General features: G+C 36.6%; 1 protein-coding gene across 3 annotated transcripts in view; it reads right to left on the reverse strand.

Moving 5' to 3' along the window:
- The window catches only part of METTL8 (methyltransferase like 8), a 27,968-nt gene continuing 6,242 nt past the window's right edge, over window positions 1-21,726 (reverse strand). The window contains exons 2-11 of one of the 3 annotated variants that reach the window (XM_035896241.1): window positions 21,236-21,391; window positions 16,748-16,839; window positions 11,794-12,185; window positions 11,176-11,225; window positions 8,627-8,690; window positions 8,155-8,294; window positions 4,933-5,039; window positions 4,766-4,831; window positions 3,560-3,786; window positions 1-354 (exon numbers count right to left, since the gene is read on the reverse strand). In XM_035896241.1, coding sequence (XP_035752134.1) covers window positions 3,596-3,786; window positions 4,766-4,831; window positions 4,933-5,039; window positions 8,155-8,294; window positions 8,627-8,690; window positions 11,176-11,225; window positions 11,794-12,185; window positions 16,748-16,839; window positions 21,236-21,391 — 1,258 coding nt within the window. In that variant the 3' untranslated portion in view covers window positions 1-354; window positions 3,560-3,595. Of the gene's footprint in view, window positions 355-3,559; window positions 3,794-4,765; window positions 4,832-4,932; window positions 5,040-8,154; window positions 8,295-8,626; window positions 8,691-11,175; window positions 11,226-11,793; window positions 12,186-16,747; window positions 16,840-21,197; window positions 21,392-21,726 lie in introns of those variants that run through there. The other 2 variants (XM_035896242.1, XM_035896243.1) reach the window with 2 other exon arrangements.

Genomic DNA, 21,726 nt, shown 5'->3' on the forward strand with positions numbered 1-21,726 from the left:
AAGGGGAAATGAGGCATATGTCAACAGATCAAAGAGCACACCAGAGCAGTGAATAAAGATCACACCACAAATCAAAATGAAGTAGCAAAATTTATGTTAAGTGATTTCCACTGGCGTTTAATACAAATTTCAGGATGGTTTGTTACAAATTTTTAGTCATTATTAAACAGCAGAATCTGAACATTAGCCAAGTCGCAAGCAAAAGGCAAAACAGAAACAGCAGTTTCCAATACAAGAAACTTTTCCCTAGTGCCACTACAGTTCCTGCTGTCTCCCCGTCTGCCCTGCATTTTGGTTGTCCTCTTCAGATTCAGTGGATTTGTAGATATGGCACAAGCACCTGCCTTGGTTTTGCTGGAAAAAAAAAACCAACATTTTTTTATGAATTAATCATTATTGACTAGATACTTCAGAATTAGTGTAGGAAAAAAGGTTGGTCACTTTCTTTACTTTATAGCTGTCTTGTACTTACTTAAAAACTAAGCAAGGCCTAAACCAGTGAGTACCATTCTCATGTATCCCTGTACATACATGTAATGTAATACTGGTGGAGATGGGCAAAAAGTACACACTATTGATAAAGCAAGCCAAAGCCGACGAAACCAAAGCTCAACTCTAACAAGATTATCCAGTTGTCATTTGTATACATTCACAAGTCTGCTTTACCAGCATAGGATGGCATGCTGAACAACAACAAAAAATTTTGCAATTAAAATGTTTACTATTTATATAATGTGTACTTCTATAAATTTATATAATTAAGAGATTTTAGGTACATATCTGATTAAAGTAGTAACTTCAGATTTCAAAAGTAAAACTTACAGTCTTTTTCTATACTGGGCGCACTTTGTTTGCAATACCCTAATTTTTCTTTCCCCCAGAAATTGATTAACAATAAGCCATTTTAAACTGCGTTTCCTATACAGTTGTCTGTATCTCTTTTCTTTATTTCAGTAGTTCTATTTGCCTTTCTTTTGCCAACACTGTAATATTAGTTTTCCCAACTAATACAGATAATTTGGAAGTATTTTAAAAACATGTCCTTGATTAAGCTTTTTGAAAACTGAAATGTCACTAAGACGAAATACAGAAAGTGCTACTCAGATTCAGAAGTTCTTATCGGCAGCATTGTCTTTGTCCATTTCCCCTTCTATCAATCTTACAACTGCTCAGACTAGTTACAGTTCGCTTTACAGTGGATATTCTACGCTTACAAATAGCAGCTGATCTTATTACTGCTAAAACAGGCACCATTATTCTAAAAGAGGCAGCCAATACTTATGCTGCAAGGTGTGGAAGAGAAACAGCCAATTTTGCTCAAGGCCATACGAGAATTCAGGGTTTGGTTTCTTCTGATGTCACATTTTTGTTAAACTAACAACATAGCATATTAAAATCTTGCCAGAATCAACATATCAGTGTGAGAGCCAAAGCAAACATTTCATTAGCCTCTACACATGGAAAATCTACATCACACACATGAATAAGACTGCATGATGCTCAAGAGCTTATCATCGCCATCACCCCCTGGAAAATTCCACAACCGAAAATGCTTTGTACTAGACTAAAAGCTATGCAGTCTTAGAAGTCAGAAGTCATGATTAATATTAGCACAGGGTAGCAACCTAATTAAAATGTAAGCAGATATTTATTTACATTTCCCATGCAAATGCTACAGTCTTTTAAGACTTCAGTTTTGAAGAAACACAGCTATGTTTTAACCTTTGATTTATACCACAAGAGTTTTATTGCAGGTTACAATAATGCCGTTGCTAACCAAAGCTTCCTAAGCCACTTAATTCAATAAAACAGTATCTTACTCTAATGAGTTTAGAATACATCAGAAATGCAGGATCAGATCCCACCTTCAAAGACTCCTTACTGTACCTCATTCTTGAAGTGGACCTGAGTTTATGGAAATTAAGCAGGTCCCTCATCTTGTCAAAGGGGATGAAGATACTTAGCATCTAAATTTAGATAACTTATTTTTTTCTAGCAGACAATCAGTTCTACTTAGCTTAGCAGCTAACAACTTGCAAAAAAATCGGTTGTTCAGCTGTGACATGCTTACCCTTCAGACTAAAACAAAAGCAAGAAAAGAGACATTGAGAGTATCACTATATCAATGGCACTCAGAACTGCATTTATGTTATAGGTTATATGCGTTCTGTGTCCTTGTTGAAGTAAGAGATTTATTTTATTCATTCACCTGTTTCTTGTCCTCTCCTCCCTGTGGCGAAGTCATTGTAAAATTTAAATAGCAGAAGTGTCATCTTTAAATACTAGCTCAACTGCCTTGGTATCATGGTCTGCATCTGAAAACAGTATTCACATTTTGGTTTTCTTCTTAAAAGCACTTGAGGTACTAGTGTAGTCCTGTCCTTTCACTGTGTCTCCACAGGGTCAATACAAAACCATTGTGCCTTTTTTTCTGAGACTCAAGCCCTAAGAAAGCCACCTGTCTCTGTAAACAACAAAAATATCTCAGCTGCCGTGTAGATAGCCATTTTAGTGGGATTATATTACCCCATAACAATATTAATAAAATGTACTCTGGACTACTTTTTTCACTCCTCCCTCTAGCATATCTGACATATCATAAAAATAATGCTTGTATTTACCCAGGCAAATGTTAACTATTTGGTTTCAGCACTGTTTTGGCATTTTGGTAATTCTTTTCTACATGATGTTCAGTTTACAACCTATGGCACTTTAAATGTACGTATGTGTCACTAAGCTGTTAGAGAAACTTGAGTTTGGCATGTTTCTGATGAGCGTGTAGATGGGAAGCGGAGACTTCAAAGTAGTAAGTCAAACACAGTGGAAGATGCCAACGACTGACTAATCTGATACCTAGGCATATCGCATGCAGTTAGTATGAAATGATAACTTACATGCAAATGAGAAAGATTTTGTCTTCATTATTTATGCACCATGAAATTTCCCCCACAAAGAGGAAATACAGTTGCAAGACACACAGTGGTTAAAAGAGACATGACTCAGAAATTAACACAGCTCAGCTTGTAGTGATAGTGAGAACAGGTATTCTGTTTCTCTAAATCTCTGAAACAATTATGCTTCAGTCCAAAACTTTTTACATATTGTGAATTTCAATAGAAACAAGACACGTACTTGTATTTCCTGACTATTAATATTCAAGGAAGTAAAATATTGCCTGGTCACAGTTAAGAATAGATTAACGCATATCCCTTTATTGCATATAAAGCAAAATCAGACATGCTTTTTTTTTCCCCCCAGATCATTTTCACACACATATATTTACAAAAAAAAAAAAAAAAAAAAAAAAACAGGGAAAGGTTTTCAGTGGCTAACACAAGATTTATAGGAAATATACATACTCAAATTTGCTTCAGTTTCTGCCATTCGTTGTACAATTATTTATAAGGGTCACTTCTGGTGGTTTCTTCAGGATTATTCAGAGATAGCAGCAATGGTTTTTGGAACTTGCTTTGTATCCAAACTCGCTGCATTTTCACTTTTTTCTTCCTGTTTACAGGTTTTCAGTGGCTAACACAAGATTTATAGGAAATATACATACTCAAATTTGCTTCAGTTTCTGCCATTCGTTGTACAATTATTTATAAGGGTCACTTCTGGTGGTTTCTTCAGGATTATTCAGAGATAGCAGCAATGGTTTTTGGAACTTGCTTTGTATCCAAACTCGCTGCATTTTCACTTTTTTCTTCCTGTTTACTTGTAATCGCCGATCAACTAAATTCTGTACTTCAGTTAATCCAGCCACGTTGAACATGTTCCATATCTCATCTATTTTCTCATATGAAGAATTATCGTAATTAAAAAAAGACATTTGTAGAATATAGTAATTAACAACCTGCAGTTCAACCAAAGACGGAACTAAATCTGCATGCCATTTGGTCACTGTTTGCATATTATCAAGATAAAGCTATTTCACCTGCCAAATGACAACCGACACATTTATGCCAATGTCATTATCTCCTTCTTGTCAGTCACCACTGGAAAACTAAGCTTCTTTGTCATGACTAAGCACAAAACACGACATTTAAGAATTGAGTAGGCTCTTTGAGTTCAAGTGATTTCCCATACATGTCCTAGATCCTCCTTCTCACTTCTAAAATTACTCAGGCTGGGATAAATCCTGATCCATCTTTATTGCTTACAGTCTAGGTTGCAGAAGATAAAAAGAAAAAAAAAAGTATTGTGATGCTCACTTTCACAATTTCCAGTAGCTGGGTTAAAATATACCAGTCTAAGCTGACTGCCAACAGAACCAAGTGAGTGGACAAGTAAAGAGCAATAGTATCCATAATCAGGAATTTAAGCTTAGCTCCTGCAGCTCACAGCTCAGATTCACCAACACAGCAGAACAAAATATCAGAGCACTGCTACCAACTGTCCTTCCAGGCTTGTTTATCTCAATTTGAAGAAAGAAATCAAATACATCTTTAAATAACAGAATTTGACCATACCATTAGACACGATATGCTTAGACAAAGAAAAATTTCCAGTGATGTCTGCAAGCAGTCTTGCAGGTCCCCAGATGCAACAAGTGTACACAGCAAGAAAATTATTTTCTTGCAACAGTTAGCTTTGGGCTTTGTAAAAGCAGAGAATCAGGAAAAAACCAAACCAAAACAAAATCCAAAAAAACCCGCACACAAACCAATAAAAACTTCTTTAAATTTCTGTTCCAAGATGAGTTTTTATAACCCAAATAATCTTGAGAAATACTCAACCCTTTCTATAAAACTATACCATTTCATACCTTTGGTAAAGAAATACACTCTGGTTCCATCTCCTCGTACATAAAAATTTTCTGACAAGCAATGACCTAAGAGCAGTAATGAAAAAGAACATGTCACTTTTTTTTTTTTTTTTTTTTCCAGAAAGAGTTAAAATGAACAGTGAACTACAAAAGCATTCAGGAATTACCTTTTTTAAAACGAAGTTGAGCGGTATCATATCTTCCATAGTCTCGAAATAACAACATTCCTCCAGGTTTCAGTAGTTTAGCCAACCTATTTACAACCCCTTGCATCCTTAGAAAATAGACGGTAAACTGGTGAAATTTGCAAACATAACTGTTTTTTTTCTAGATGCTTAGAATATACATTATAGATTCCCAAAACTACAATGAGATGTGTCTATATTTACTATAAGACAGGAACTAGTGAACAGGAAGAACTCTACAAAAAGCCTCTAAACCAAAAATCTAAAAGGACTTGTAAGAGAATACAAACTGGAAAGAGAAAAGAAGCCCTTTTCCTCCACTTCAACAGAATCTCAAGGATGGATTAAAACACAATTTTTGAGTGTATAGGTCAGGCAGATACATGGCAAACAATGAATGAACAGTTAGCTTTGTGCATTGGTGAGCTAGACTGTGCCTTCCTTGCTGTACATAGCAGAATTAAGGGCCTGGAAGGCAGACAAAAACTTATTTATTTCTTTATGGAGGTACGGATCATACACACAAAATCAGTGTCTCTCCGGACTTAATGGTGACTCTGAGCAGCACCTCAGGAGAGGAATCTAGCAGCACCCCATCTGGAGATATTGCTAGATAGAGGAGGAAAGTCTGCATCCTGCAAAATGCTGACAAGTTTGTGAATCTTGGTGGTATCTAACATCAGCTCTTCCTTATCAAGATTACACCAGCCTGCTGTATGCATGATAGGAGAAAGTACCATACACAGTACCCTTTCCCTTTCACTAGACCAGAGTATCTTCATTCTTACCTTTTAACCTTACCTTGGAGCTTCTTATAAATACATTTGCATGGCTTTGCAAAATACGTTACTAATGAATAATGGCTTGGGTTTGCCTCACTCTTTCAGAATAAACAGAAGGATGCAGGCTTTCCACATTCATGAAAGACCACAAAAGGCAGTCTGCACCTGGCAAGCTGCAAGGTAGAAGAGCCCACTTGCCTAATTCAACCCTTCCTTCCACAGGGAAGTGGATAGACCATGTAGAAGATATGGAGCTAGAGTGAACGCAAAATGAATGGAAAGGAAAGGCAGGGCGCTGTATCTGAAAAGAGCTAAAGAGGAGTAAGTCCTACTTAAATATACAAAATCAGCATACCATTACTGTGTACCAAGACAACATCCTTACACCATCCCTGTCTCTCAGGTGGCCTTACACCCTTGCCTCAAGAACATCAGAAATCAAGCACTAATGCAATTTGGTCTTTATGCAAGAGCCATGCAGGCATCTTACCCTGATTTTTAAGGGTCAGAATTACGAGGTAGTTCAGCAGAAAATAATATCATATCTCCAAACAAACAAGAACAAGCAGCAGCATATTCTTTTTAAGCATGGAATTCCCCTAGAGGAAGCCAAGTTCTGTAAAAGTTGTCCTCTTTGCTCGTGCTCAACACAGGCAACCAAGTGTGCTGCCACAGACAGAAAAGGTAGCACCACCTAAGAATATGAGTATGTTCAAGACAGACAGTTGTGCACAGAATTACAAACTTTGTCTATATAAATGTTAAGTTTTGTGCACATAGAAAAAATGCATATGCACAAAAAGTAAAAGTGCTTTGAGAAATCTCATCCTGTAGGCCTAGAGCACATTAATTACATAGCTTGAAGGAACCTTAATACCTTTCAAATTCTGCAACCAACTTTTAGAGGGGCCTTCTAGCAGAACTGAGGTGTGTTAAAAATGGGGTACAAGAGTAGCAATTATCAAAAACTAAACACAACAGCCCAAAGAGAAATCACTAAGTAACAACTGTGCTGAAAACAGATGTGTCCCTCTCATGTATATTTTCCAGGTCTCCAAAGTACATAAGTTCTGCATCTTCATTCTCTTGGTTTTCTTTTTCATTTCCCACTTTCAAAGTTTCCAGAAAAATGTATACTGAGCAAGATGAATCTGGATTACATTTGTCTTTATGCAGTCATTTTAATTCTACAAGATGACAGTGATGACTAACAAGTCTTTGGAAAGTAGTTCTTACAACACAGATAATTACATGGAAATCTTTATGTGTGTACACACACACACACAAAAGCATCCATATCAACCTTTAGATACTGACATGAAGAGGGGAAAAAGCCCAAATCAAAAAACTCCACATTCTCAAATGACTAATAGGAAAAGATCCACAGAAATTCTGACAGAACATCTGATTACTGCTTCTACAGGCAAAGCTATTGAATGAACGCGTCTCTATTGTCCAATTTCTTCCTGGCAGCATCACTGCAGTTACAGAGATCTGAAATCTACTGCTTGAATTGTTTTTGAAATCTGGACCCAGGCTTTGCATGACTCATGTGCTCATCTCTGAACAAACAGGAAGGAGCAATATCCTATATGGGGAAGATTTTTCTGTAAAGCTAATCATTAATAACTCAGACAGGGAAACAGTTCTCAGACTTAGGCAAATACAGTTCTGTTTCCCAAGCCCATTTTAATGACATTCTTAAATTAATAAATGTATTACCACACATACAGCATGTATTTCCCTTCATATGAGCTAGTTAAAGGAAGAGTCTAGGAGTTTAACTTACATGCCCTCTTTTGCATTTTTCCCATTAAAAAAGGGCATTTTCACAATCAGCCAGCCCTAACAGTCATAAAGTTTGCTTCATTAGCCATTGAGAGGCTTTATTAACAAGGCTAACAGCACTCAATGTAACACTATGCATGAAAATTAGATCAAGTTTTCTTAATCCAAACAAGTTACAAAAATCTGAATGCATTTTGTTTTAAAAGGTCTGCATGTAAGCATTTGTGTGTGGCTAAATTGGCAACCTAAGTCTTCATCAACATATTTTAAGGTGTTATATCAGCAATGTTTGGTTTCGATCACTAAAAATAATTTCCTTCTAGAAGACTAACAGACTGTTTTTCTAATTTGTAATTTTCTTGAATCACTATCACTTTTTATAGGGATGTATTTAGTTACAATATACCCCTTATATTTTGATGGAGACAGAAAGTTCGCTAATGAATTAGCCTGACCAGCTTTTCTCTTGAAGCCTGAAAATGGGAAACAGCATTTAAAATACCTTGTTTTATATATATCTTGTAGCTTACTAAATACTAAATTAAAGATTCATCATCTTCTTTTGCTATTCTTGAAAACCTCCAGTGATAAAAGAGATTTAACCCATTTGCTTTGCCCTTTAGTCTTCATTTACCTGTCAGGATGAATAGTAGAGAGCACAAAGACAAGGAGAATGACATCCAGGATCTCATCTGGAAAAGGATAGGGTAAAGCATCATCACACACATCATGAACAAAGGCAGAACACCAGGCTGAATTGTAGGACGAATGTGACTGTCAGGAAAAAGATGAAAAGAGGCACAGAGAGAACAGTAGTAGTTAATACGTTTACTGCGACTCAAGAAACTTTTTTTCTTCAATTATTCAGCATTGTAAAACATCTCATATAAAGGCCTATTCTGTCTGGTATCTTACTCCAGCTGAGAAGCAAGCTCACTGATCGTATTCATTCCTCTCTGCATAGAGTAAGACTTTGTTCTTTGGAATATTGAAAACTTCAGTTAAAAGTTGTCAAAGCCATCACATTCTTTTTCATGAAGACGGCTTCCTGGCAGCCTCCTGAATTACAGGCTTATAAGGTACTCTAAAGCGAGCATATGAATTACCTTTACCAGCTCCACTGCTCCTGAAGCAAAATCACAACAGTATAGAAAGGTTCCAGGTGTACTGCTAGGAAAACAAAACCAACATCAGTTAAAAAATTATTATTGTAAAAGATTAAAGTCTACCTCAGTGTTCATGGAACTACAGAGGGCCCTTTGGGGTTCTCCACAGGTTTGATCAAGCATACTTTATTGATGTCTAGCACATGGAAAGCCACATACGTTGTAATGAACCAATAGGGCAGACAAATTCATAAGAATACCAACAGGCAGTTAGTATAAAAAGGAGAATTATAGCCTTGTCAGGGAGGAAGTGAAAAGAAAAAGAAAGAAGGTCACAGAGGGTTGTCAGGATTGATGACAATGTCCTGGTGTTGTATTACATAAATGCACATTAATAGGTCACATTTTCTTACAGAAGCACTGCGTTAAGTCTCTATCATTAGCTCATGTATGCAGTTTAATTAGCAATATGATTTGGGCAGGGGTGGGGCATTGCAAAAGTCATCCACTGTTCTGTAGAGGTTTGGGTTCCCGTGTGCCACCTTGCTCTGCTTTTGATTAGACTAAGCTGTATTGCTTGTTTCCCTCCATTATCCCCTTTGTTTTGCAAGCCAAGATGAATAAGAATTTCCTGTAGCACCGTTTTCCCTTCCTTTCCCATCCAAAACCAAGCCAGCTGCAAACTTCCTCATACCATTCATCAGATACTAGTAACTCCAGAGAGAAATTTTTTTCACCTCCAAAAAATTTGTATAAGAGAAACTGAGCAAGCCCCTCAAAACCTACTGAGGGATGACCTCATGAACTCATGATCAATTAATCTCTCTTTAAAAATACTTGAGATTTTGGACAGATGGTTTCTTTAGAAAGGGAATCAACAAATTCTGGCAGTGCCTATAAGATCTTAGAGTATGCACAGCTGAGTTAGTGACCCCTCTCTAAGGGCTCAACAGGAGAACCCTTGTGGACCAAAATATATTCCATCCTGTTGCTGAGCAAAATTTTTATCAGCTCTGTGCCCACCATGACAGATGATGAGTTTAGGTATTTATCATGGATGAGGACAAGCAGCCAGGCTTTGGACCCAGCCAGTCCCTTGGGAAAGGTTAAGCTGATTACCTAATCGACTTGTTAGGATGTTATTTCAATTTTTTTAGAGCAGAACAGGAGCTATGTAGAAAGACAACTTAAAACAAAGACACAGCTTGATCTGGATGGTGACTTCATGATGCACTGTATTAAAAAGCAGTAACTTAAACTTTCAGGGGGGCAGGGGAAAGTGATTTAAAAGTTATGTTACAAACCTAAGTAGAAATTTTTTCTGTAGCCAGGGTACACTCATACTTGACACTGGCTTCTTTTTATACACATGCAAAAGGCAATTTTTGTATTATCAAATTCAGAGTAAACCCAACTGTGCTAGCCAGACCTGCTAAGAGATAAGAGATACTTCCATCAGGTCATATACAAGACAAATGTGTGTGTTGTTCAATGTACCAACCAATGTGACTGACTGAAGGATTTGCATAAGAATAGAGATCTCCAGGAAAAATACCTAATGAGTGGATTCTTAATTATCAGAAATGCCAACCTATGACTAATGCCTCCTGTGAAGAAAACACAGAAGTCTGGCTCATCTTTTTTAATACAGCCACATGATATCTTTTCCCTATATAGTGTTACTTTCCAAACTTTTCATATGAAACGGGGCTCCCCTTTCATTACACGCTGTCTAAAGCAAAACATATGTTGTGGGATGAAGATGCATTGCTAACACTAATGGGTTTCATGTATGACCCTGGTACATAAACTTAATTCCTCCTGCTCTCTGTTTCCATATCTGCAAAATGGAGTATTTTTGTATAGTGGTGATGTTGGTAATCAGAATTCATTTATAGAATAACAAACTGTGTCATACTCAAGCTCTTGGAGGCATGAATAAAAAGAAAGCTATTTCAACCCTTGATACATACACAGCCTTTCCAATAAAACCTTCCTGTCTACATGGAAGGGAGGACATGCCATCGTAACAGCGTTTTGTAAAACCGGAAGCTAAGTGGATTAACACGTCTCAAGGAATTAAGTAACGCAATACAGGACTTGTGCCTTCCTTGACACTAAAACCTGAAGCAATATGTCAAAGTGTACCAGCAAAATTCAGAAATAATACAACTTCTTACCAGTAGGTCACATGCCATTATCTACTGTCTCTGATATTGGCCTTTTGAAGAGATAGCCGGTAACTTTACAGTCACATATAAGACAAGAGAGTATTTCACCTTCCCGAGATTAACTACAAGAAATCAGTCTGAATGCACCAGAAGACAAACATTGTCAGCAAATACGGTCCTCCCAAAATGAGGGCTGACCAGTATGAGGAGTATCTTGTGCTGATGCTACCAACATTATCTGTGGTCTGCAATCAGAATTGCAGGGCTGTAAAACAGTCCACTCAACACTTGCTGCAGCACTGGTCTAGCACCAACATTTGAAGAAAATGAAGACAATGAGAATAGAACTTCCATATTTGAAAATACAGCACTACATACCATAGAACTTTCAAAATAGGAAAGACACTGTTTCCAGCTCCACAGCCAACCTAAAATCAGAAGAGAAACAAAAAGTTAAAATAAATGAGCAAATAACATTTTTTTATTTTTGTCTTAAATTAATTGGTAGGTGGGATCCACGAGACTTGAAGGTATGTTGGACAGAAAAGGTATAAAGAGTTCATACTACAATTCTCAAATCACTTCTATGATCATGTTTCTCCTCAATGTCTTTCTAAAGTTAAGAGAGAATCCATCTCTAAAACTGCATAGGAAAATGCAATTTTCTTGCCCAATTTCACCATTTGGCAAGAATGCATCAGGTACTTGCACTTTAAGACAAAACACTTTAAGACATAACTTTCCTTAGGAAATTAGAAACCCAACTTCCAGTGGAAATGGAATCTGACAATCTAGCCCTAAATTCTGATTTGCGAAAAATTTTAAAGAGAAAACAAAGCCCAGGTCCTAGGTTTCTCTGAAAGTTTCTGCCATAAGTGAATGTGGTACATCAAAATCTAAATATTTACTTTCTTGATACTTACTAAGTCTCTTTATCAGGCTTTTGAGCAATTAAATGGAGTTCTATACGATGGTAGAATATTTGCAGTGCATTACCTCTAATATTCTGTAAGTGGCATCACTACCAGGAAAGGATTCTAGCCTGCCAAGTTCTTCTCCACAGTTTTTACCCTGCGGATTGTCAGTAAGAGATTTTGATTGGTTTTCATTATATACATGTCCTTGTATAGAGGTAGAACCACCTCCATAATTTTTCTTCCAATATTTTTCTCCTTCCTCAAACATTTCATTTTTGTGTGAAAAACCATTGGTACTATTTATTTTTGTGTGTTCTGAAGATCTTTCTTCTGTTTTCAACTCTTCTCTCATTTTTTCTGGAAGAATTTCCGGAAACTCCAGAAACAGCCAATTACGATCCTTGAAAAAGCGATTTTTATGAGTCTTGTAAAATTCATTCCAATATTTACTGGCTTCTCTCTCATATTTATCTGAAATTAAAACAAAGCAAAACTTTAGTGAATATAAGCTTAGCTACAAAGTACTGTAAAGCAACATGGAGTTTGGACCCCAAATTTACAGTTTAAAAATACTTTTATAGTTTAAAAATAGTTTCCCACATCGTACACACTTAAATAAAAACATGGATTTGGGGTATTACCTTAACCTGTGCTCAGAATAATTCCCGTGAGGGTTTAATTAGACTTTATGTCACTTAGGATGAGGCAGACAGGCTTTCTGCATCAGCTTTTTTTAACGTAGTGACACAATAGAACAGCATCACTAAAATATGCAATTGTAAGTTTCTTAGACAAGCTTTCATGTCTCAAATTATGAAAGCAATGCATCTTTTCAATTAAACGTACCTCATGTTTTTCCTATTTAAGAAATACTAAACTGAAATTAATTTCATTATTTATGAAACTCCATGAACAATTGCAAATTTGTTGGTAGCTAGTCATCTCTCAAAAAAATCCATCAACTAGAAATTCAGTTCTGTGAACTGGAGTGATAAATGCTACTGCATAGCCAATAGACAGTAGTTCACTCTTAACCATTCAACAATGCAATTTTGACAGAAAGTAACAATACAGTCAGGAGTAACATACTGGCTTTCTTGCTTTCAAAACACTTCAGAGAGTCTTACAGTAGACTTTTATGTTAACTTTTAATTCACAAAACATTCTAACTGAATGTTAGAATGTCAAAGAGTAAGACTGGAAGGGATTTCACCCAGTCAGGTAATTCATACCCCTTCTCCACAGATATTTGTCCAACTTGGTCCTAAAATACCACCTTTCACACAGATTTGACAACTTACTTCAATAATATACTACAGTCCTTCACCATCTGTACAGTTAGAAACCTTTTCTACTACCTAACCTGAAATTTCCTTATTGCAATTTAAGTCCAGTGATTCTTGTCCCATTAACCAAGCAGATAAAGATTACTCACTTTGCAACACCTGTTTACTTATTTAAAGTCTTTTACTATGTCTCCCATAAACAATCTCTTTTCTAGACTGTCTAAACCTAACACTCTTCTTTTTTCCACAGAAGTCATGATTTTTAGACTTCTGATCATTTTAATTTTTCGTCTCTAGATTCTCTCCAACTGATTTACTGTGCTGTATTCTGGTAAAGGCATTATCAATGCAGAGCAAAAGGAATATTTTACGAGGTTTACAGGCTGTAATCCTGTTTATAACTCCCAGCTTGCCGTTTTGCAACAGCATGACACTGCTGATTCAGCTAGTGATTCACCACAACCCTCACATCTTCTTCTGCAAAATGACTACCTAGCCAATTGTTCCAGAACCTAGTATTTTTTTCAAGGAATTTTTCTGCATTTATTTTTAGCAAATTTATATCTTTCAGATCCTCTTTTTTCCCCCACTGTTTGTCCAGATCTTTCTGAATCCTAATCCTGTCCTTTACCATACTTCAAACAACTCTTACTTAATATAATCTTCAAGTCTCCCATTTCCTGAGGTCACTAATGAAAATACCAAGCAGAACTGGACACAGAACAAAATACTTCCCTGCCCAGCAAAGTCTTCCATTCTGAAAGGATCTCTCTAGGCATTCATTCCTCCAAAAGCAGTTTCATTAGCTCTCGCTTGCCTAACTTGCTTATGAAAATGTCAAGTAAAGCAAGTCAGAAGCCTGAGTAAGGATAAATTGCAGGACGTCTGCTGTTTTTTCCTTATCCCCAGGGCTTGTAACCTTCTCCAAGAAGAAAATTAGCTTGATTTTACATGATTTATTCTTGAAAAATATTTGTTGGCCAGTATTCATCTCCTTTGTTCTTCCAAACCCAGTGTCTGCAAGCTCTGGATTATCTCTTCCAGTATTTTTCCAGGAATCGAAACTAATTATCTGACTCTTCTCTTTTCCCACCTCCCTTTTTAAAAAAGTAAATATTCTCTTTTCTGCTTTCCCAGTCACCCATATACTCTATGGCTGTACTTTGTAATCTGTTCTTTCTTAGTACAAGAACAAGATCTTTCCTCCTCACTAGCACTAATAGTGCTAGGCACTGGACTGCAGCTAACCCTTTCAAAGGAAGGCTGATAAAAAGATAAGAATCACAGCTTTTCAATGTCTCTTTTGTTGATGGTTTTCCCTTCCTCATCCCTCCTAAGTACCAAATCAAATCTTTTTCTTGTTTTTTCCCCCTCATTCCCAAAGCATTTACAGAACTGTTTGTTACCCTTGACGCCTCTTGCTAAATGTACATCATGTGTTGCCTTTTTTTTTTTGTCCCTACTCACTTGCACTGACCCATTAATTCTTTTAATATGAAGGCACAGAGCACGTATATGGTGCATCTCTCCTACTACTCTCACTTAAATCTTAACGTACTATTTCCTAAATTGCTACAGCTTTTCAGAAATAAACAAGGCTGAGAATTATCATTAGAGGCACAGACAGGCAGTGGGAAGTGGCAAGGAGGTGGCAGAATGCCTTGTCCTAGAAATCTGCATAATTTTTAAAATTTCACATTTAATAAATCCAATTGTATTATTAAAGGACAAGACCCAGCCACGCAGAGTAATTGTACAGACTTGTTTTATAAGTGCAGAGTTGACTGAGATCATATATACCAGATTTCAGTAGTGTAAGTTGCACATTCATAAATTGTTCAGCTTCAGTATAAAAAACCCAAACTTTCTACTGCAAAGGTTCTTAAATTGTTATCACCCCTTGTTATAGTCACTACTGTTCTACAAGTCTGCTTAGAACCCTTAAGTTCTCATCATGTACTTGAATTCCCATCAAGTTTTCCAGATTTCAGAATTCAAGGAAAGCAATGGCTAAAGTCAGCCTTTCAAATTGTATTAGTATGGTATTACATAGGTTCAAGTGAAAGAACACTTTGCTTTCCGTTGTCTCACTGGTCACTCCTGCACCACTGTGTAATAACCATGCATGCAGTATTATTATCATTTTTTTGTTTCATTTTGTATATTTAAGTAGCCTGACCACTAAATTTTCCAAAACGTGTAAAAATGACAAAAATAATAAACATATAACTTTCTGAGACAAAAAAATCCCCTAGAATGGTTCTGGTGAGCCTCATTAAAACAAGAAAAGTTAAACTGAATGAACTCATGATACTGCCTTTAGGAATTTGACTTACTAGAATCAAATTTAATAGAATTAGCCTATTTGGTTAATCAACTGATTTTTCTCCTTAATAGAATCTTTCAACACTAGCAGGCATGCCTGAGAAGAAACGGGACATAAGTAAATCAAATTCCTAAAGGTAGTATTATGAATTCATTCAGTTTAACTTCTCTTGTTTCAATGAGGCTCACCAGAACTATTCTATTTTAGTGATACAATAGTATTGTTGAAATCTGTCTTGTCTTTTTCCCCTTACTGTAGTTTGCAAGGGCCCAAAATAACTCATTAGCTTCAGTCTAGTTCATTGTTTACACAAATAGGCCAAAATGTACTTCCACGTGTAGAATGAAGCTGAAGCTTTCTGAAGGAACACTATCAGCAAAATGCTCACCTATTCAAGTTCTAAACAGATGGGCATTCATGGGAAATGTCCTTGGATTCTTGTATTTCTTGGCAGTAGACAATGACCGATTATTCCATTTCTCACCAGCACAAACCAAGTTCTAAGTGATTGTAGATGAAGAATGGAAGGTTCCATGATCCACATGGTTACACAGCTTACTTTTCAATTATGAGCTCTTTTTCAATATTTTTTATACAAACCAAATGAAAATATTAGATGTCATTTTCAAAAAACAAACGTTGTACTCTTGTATTTAGATAAAGAATGTGAGAGTTAACAGAAAAGGGCAGGATGACAATCCCAGAGCATTCAAAGTGATGAAGGGCACACAATCCAAGACACATTCACAGATAATTCAAATAAACTCCAACATGTGCCCTAGTTACAAAAATGAAACTGAGCACAGGATCATAATTTGACAGGTTCAAGACACCCTAAGTAAACTGAGGCTCAGGACGTCCACATAATTGTTTTCAGAATATCTTTCTAATAAAGGAACAAATTAAGAATCCAGTTTTCTATGTTACTATCAAGTTGATACTCCAGCTTTAGCATATATAACTATCCTAGAGTTCAGTCTAGGGTTTAGTTTGCCAGTTTGAACCTAGAGCTATCATTCTTCAGAAATGCAGAATACATTGTTTCCCTTCTGAAGACAGGCACAAAATTCCTTAATCATTTACAGAGCAGACTCTGCATGATGTATTGGAACACCTTCCACACAAAGCGAGCACTCCCAGCTCAGCCAGCCAAGGCAGCAAGCTGGGACCAGCTGGGACCAGTGCAACTTTCATGGCACTTAACTGAAATATGGTGTAATGTACAAATACTAGCTCTCTAAACAGTCCACAAATCATTGAAAAGCATTTGAATATTGTACATTGGAACTTTAATCCACAGCACCCTAGCTGGCTGCAAATTCATTCCCTTTGATGAAATAACAGTCCTGTGTAGTAGGAGTTTTATTCTGAAGAACTGCAAAAGGAGCCTTGCAACTGCACCACAGATATTAATTTATTACCTTGGTCTTCCCATTGGACTTTCACAAGTGAGTTCTCTGCTGCTTTTTCCTTGGCATTCTCCTCTTCTTCTTGTGACCACTGCATGTGGTCCCTGCAAAAGGCAGTTGAAGAACCAGCCTTTAAATAGGATTTTCCATAATCTTTTTTTCCGAGGGAAAACAGTCACAAATTAGCTACATTGTCTCAAATACATTTTCTTTTTGAATGCAAGCAAATAACCATAAGGAGATTGACAGTTAAAAACCAAGTTTCAGTGCATGATAGATAAAAATTAATTACTAGTTAGGTAAAACTCAAGTGATTAAGAAAAATCTTCCCACTGCAAAAAGGCTGAAGTAGTATGCATTTTTTTTTCTTAATAATAGAATTAACATATATCTTGTAAATTGAGTACATTTACAGGAATGTCTTTTGAGTGTCCCATTAGAACTGTGTTCAGCTGGATATAATAATAGTCCTATCAACAAACACCCTGATGCAAGAAACTTCTCACATTACTAAAGTTTATTATGAGGAACAAAGGTCATTTAGCAAAAGAATCAGCTGTTCCTGAATAGGTGGATTATGCTCCCTGTTTCAAGTGGAACAGGTGGATTTGATGAACAGGATTTTACTTATTTGGGGAATACAGTCAGGAAACATTTAGAAAAAAAGAACGAGACATTCCTAAGAAAAGACAAGTGGTGCTGCAATGGTTCCAGAGTCTATGCTATTGGTAAAGTTGTTCACTAAATGTTATATTAATCCATTAAATGTCACAGAACCAAGCCAAGATCTGACCCTGACGACTAAACTGCCTTCCCTGCAGATTCTGTCTGGATCAGGCCACAATGAGGAGTGACCAAAAACATGCTGCTGGCAGCTCTTAAAAGTAAATCAGCTGTCCCTCCTAAATCGTCCAGTCTGGACAGTTTTAGAAATCAGATTAAATTAGGTAATATAATTCAAGTAATCTATTAGATGCTAATCCTACTGAAATAAAATAACTGAAAGTCTGTGACTAAAATTCCATTGGCTACTATGGGAAAAGGAACAAGGTGCCAACTTGGAAAGAGTCGATTGCCTGTAAAAGCTAACAAGCATCTTCCTGTTCCATACTTGGTGACCTATAGGTAATTTAATTCTTAGACCTTTGCTGTCCCTCTTTTGTTAATAGTGGGAGACTAACTGGTATGTATTTGTCTGCTTGCCTCAGACTTGATTTCCGCATCTCTACTGAAATATTTCTCATTATTGTCCCCAGCAGGTTGCCTCTCCCCTTCCTGTATTTGTTCGTATACCAAATGTTCCTGTGCAGTGTCAAGGCTCTAAAAGACATGCTGTAGTAAAATAAAACTGAATGACCGAAGCATTACTAGGCAGCCATCCTCATGGGAAGACTGCTTCCCTCACTGCTATCACCGTTTTTGACCTTGCCTATTCTAGCAAGCTGAAACCGAGGACTATTCAGATGGCAATAATATAGTCAGCCCTTCTGACAGATGACTTGCTGTGGTATAAGCTTTATCTGATCAATTTTAATCCATCATCGTGAGTCTGTCAGAGCCCTTAAGGGCTCTACACACAATACTATAGGTGCCTCATGTCCTCCATCTTCTTCAACAACTTTTTTCCTTTTGTCCCTCCTTGGCAATTCATAAAACTGAAGAAAGAACTTTTGGCTCTTTCCTATAGATTTCTATATGGAAGACCCCAAACAACAGGACTGCAGCAGCAATTCTTGATCAAAATCTGCAAAAGAGGGGACATGGCATAGTTCTTATGCAAACAATTTACATAGTTTGGATGCTTCAAATGAGGCAGCTCCCTCAGAAATACAAGCTGGCAGGAACACAGAATACAGAAGAATTCCAAGCACGGAAGCGTTTAAATACAGAAGTGTTTTAAGCTGAACATTGACAGCAGCAAAGGAAGCTATCCATTTTAATCACACCAGGAACTGCTAACATGAGTAAGCCTGACATGAGTTCAAGCAATGCTACTTTCACTTCAGCTTATTCAACTTAGCCCTTTTCCATTAACTTGTTTGCTAACAGAGGGTTTAATTATCTCTGAAAACTAACATGTGAAAACCGTGCCAATTACTAACCTGAATAGAAGCAGACATTTTTTGCTCCAATGTTTAGCATCATTCATTACTTCTCTATCGAAATGACAGAAAAGCACCACAGCAAATATCTAAAGCATTAGTTCCCAAATTTAATTTGCTTAGTATTCCTAGCAGCAATGGCAGCAGCTCTTGGCTACCTGCCAATTCACACACAGGCAAAAAGAAGCATGCCACTTTATGAAGTACCAAAGATGATGAGTAGAAAACACAAGGATATAAATTCTCATACATCAATACTAGGGAAGATGAATCTCTTTTGCTCACCCTGCATGATCTATATAGCTCAACCACCACTCATCATTATCTCCCTAGTGAGAACCCTGCCGATTCAGCAAGCTTCAGATCTAAGGACCTCCCCCTACTTCCTAGCCAGGTTCTTGATTTAGCAAGACCTTTGCAACTTCCATGCAACCTCTGCTTCAACTCAGTTTCACCTGTTTTCCCTTTGGAGCTACATGGGTCCATCTGCAGATCCACTTGCTGAACAACCCTGTTCCTTTCAATCCCATCTTCACAATCCATCCCAACCACCTGCATCATCGTTTGCAACTCTGTATTAAACTGTAACCGAATGCTAGCAAGAAAAACTGAAGCTACACATGATGAGTTATTTGGCAGCAAATTAGAAAATGAAACAAAACTGAGTTTCGACCAGGTACAATGTTACAGAAAAAGGGTGTACTTTCTCTTAAAATCTTTTCCTTCCTTGACTGTATAGTCTACATTTGAATCAGCATTCACACAAGTAAAGGATTTTTCCACCTAGCAGGAGGTACTGAGTCTGGAAGATGCTTAACAATGACACTGCATAGAGATTTATAAAACATGGAGATAAACTTTATGCTTCTTTAACACAATAACCAACCAGCTTCCAGCTTCCTTGACCAAAGAACTTACAGAAGTATAGATAATTCCAGATTTGGCTTTAAGGTGGTATGTGTTGGGGACCATGGCTTGGGAACATCTAGTTTAGAAAACAGTAATAGGTGACAGGTCTAGTTACATATTTTACCTCATGAGTTAAGCCCAAATTTAGAGACTAAAAAGAGTAATGAAGATACTAGTTTATTAACCAGAAGACAATCTCTGGTGTCATATTCTTCTCTTAAGACCTTTTTATTCATCAGAATTTTTTTAAACTTTTGAAATTATTTAGATTAAAAAGTAAAATGGACCAATTAACAAATAAAATGGACTACTAAAAAGAATAACAATTAAAAAAAAAAGCAAGTTGGAAACTTCATTTCAGAACAAAAGCTTGTCCAATAACTTCTCTGACAGTTGCCAGCAGAGGACACCTCTGAAGAAGGTGTAAGAACTGCAGATTACTTCTATGAAGTAAGCCTAAACCCTGAAGCTTGTCATCTGTTACTCCTACATTATGCTACCCATTGGTTATCCTTAGCCACATCTGGTACCTTTTCTAATTTTGCTAAATCCTTGCTCTCAGAAATGGTATGTGGCAGAATTAAAAAATATATTCAAAACTTATGGAGAAAGTAATTTCTTATAATTCTTCTAAATTCCCCAGTTCTCTTTTCATCAAATATTCCTTGTTCTTAAGTTATGAACTATAGGAATAAAAATTCCTGGTCTTCCAAATATCTTAGACAGATATTATTCTACTTTCTAGATAGATTTAGATATTCTTCTATCCTTCTAACACTTACTGCATCACTTACTGGTTTGTATTCATCTCCATTCCATGGTCAAAAATCCTAGCCTTTTCAATCTCAGTTTTCCCACTGTGGTGACTAGCGTTCTCACCCTTTTCTGAGCCCCCATTATTCACAAAAATATGTTTTAGAGATGGAGATGTACTGCTGCAAATCAGAGCAATTCCTATTCTTGTTAACATTTACATGTTAATGTTTTCTTTGCTATCATATTGCTTATTTATGTTAAGATTCTATTTACTTTTTTTGACAGTTGTGCACTGTATGGAAATCTATGCTGAACTACCTGTAACATCTTTAGTACACCTTTAGAAGAATACAAGTAATTTACATGTTCCCTTCAAAATGGTGTCAGCTTTAGAATACAGCACTAATCCAGAATGCAACGTTATTGTAACTAACTAGTAACTTTCTGCCATTACAAATAACACGGACCATCTTACCTCTACACTTTCTGTCTCCTAATTCATTACTGATGTATAACATTATTTTGCCTTTCATTCCATGACTATTTGCTCAGAAGCTTTATGCAAGTCACTGAGAACTTGTAACTGTTACTTGTTACTTGTGACAATCTCTAGCATTATCTTTACATGTCTATTCTGGCAGCCCATTGTTACGTAAACACACGCATAACATTATTGATCATAGTAAATAACATACAAAACCACGTTAAAATCAGTCTTGAAGAAACATCTCACCACATGTTATGCTCAAAAACCTTAGAAGGATCAGTTAAAATCCGTGATCCAAGTGGAACAGCTGGTCGCCTAGTACTTTGGTGCCTCTGTTGCATCTTGCTTTTCCTCAGACATAAAGCAGAAAGCCTTGTAATGAAATTCATTTTGTTCAGAGACCTGAAAACACAATTAACTCAAATTACAGTTTTGCTGTAACTTAATTGTTTATGTCACTTACATGAGAAACTGGTGAAATAATCAAGCACCAATATCAGCTTTAGTAATAATCTTTTACTATAATATCAATTTAAATGCTTTTTAGAAAACAGCAACTTCCCTTCAGCATGCTGAAAGCCCAGATAATCCCAAAGTAGGCTACTGGAATGAAACCAGTTGAAAGACAAATTATTTGGTATAGTTTCAGAAAGACAAATTATTTGGTATAGTTTCAAAGTCCTCCCAGGTAGGGGAAAAGGAAGAAATACACAGTAAAACAATAAACCAAGTTTGAC

Source organism: Egretta garzetta, unplaced genomic scaffold (assembly GCF_000687185.1).
Source record: "Egretta garzetta isolate BGI_Z169 unplaced genomic scaffold, ASM68718v1 scaffold16, whole genome shotgun sequence".
NCBI lineage: Eukaryota > Metazoa > Chordata > Aves > Pelecaniformes > Ardeidae > Egretta > Egretta garzetta.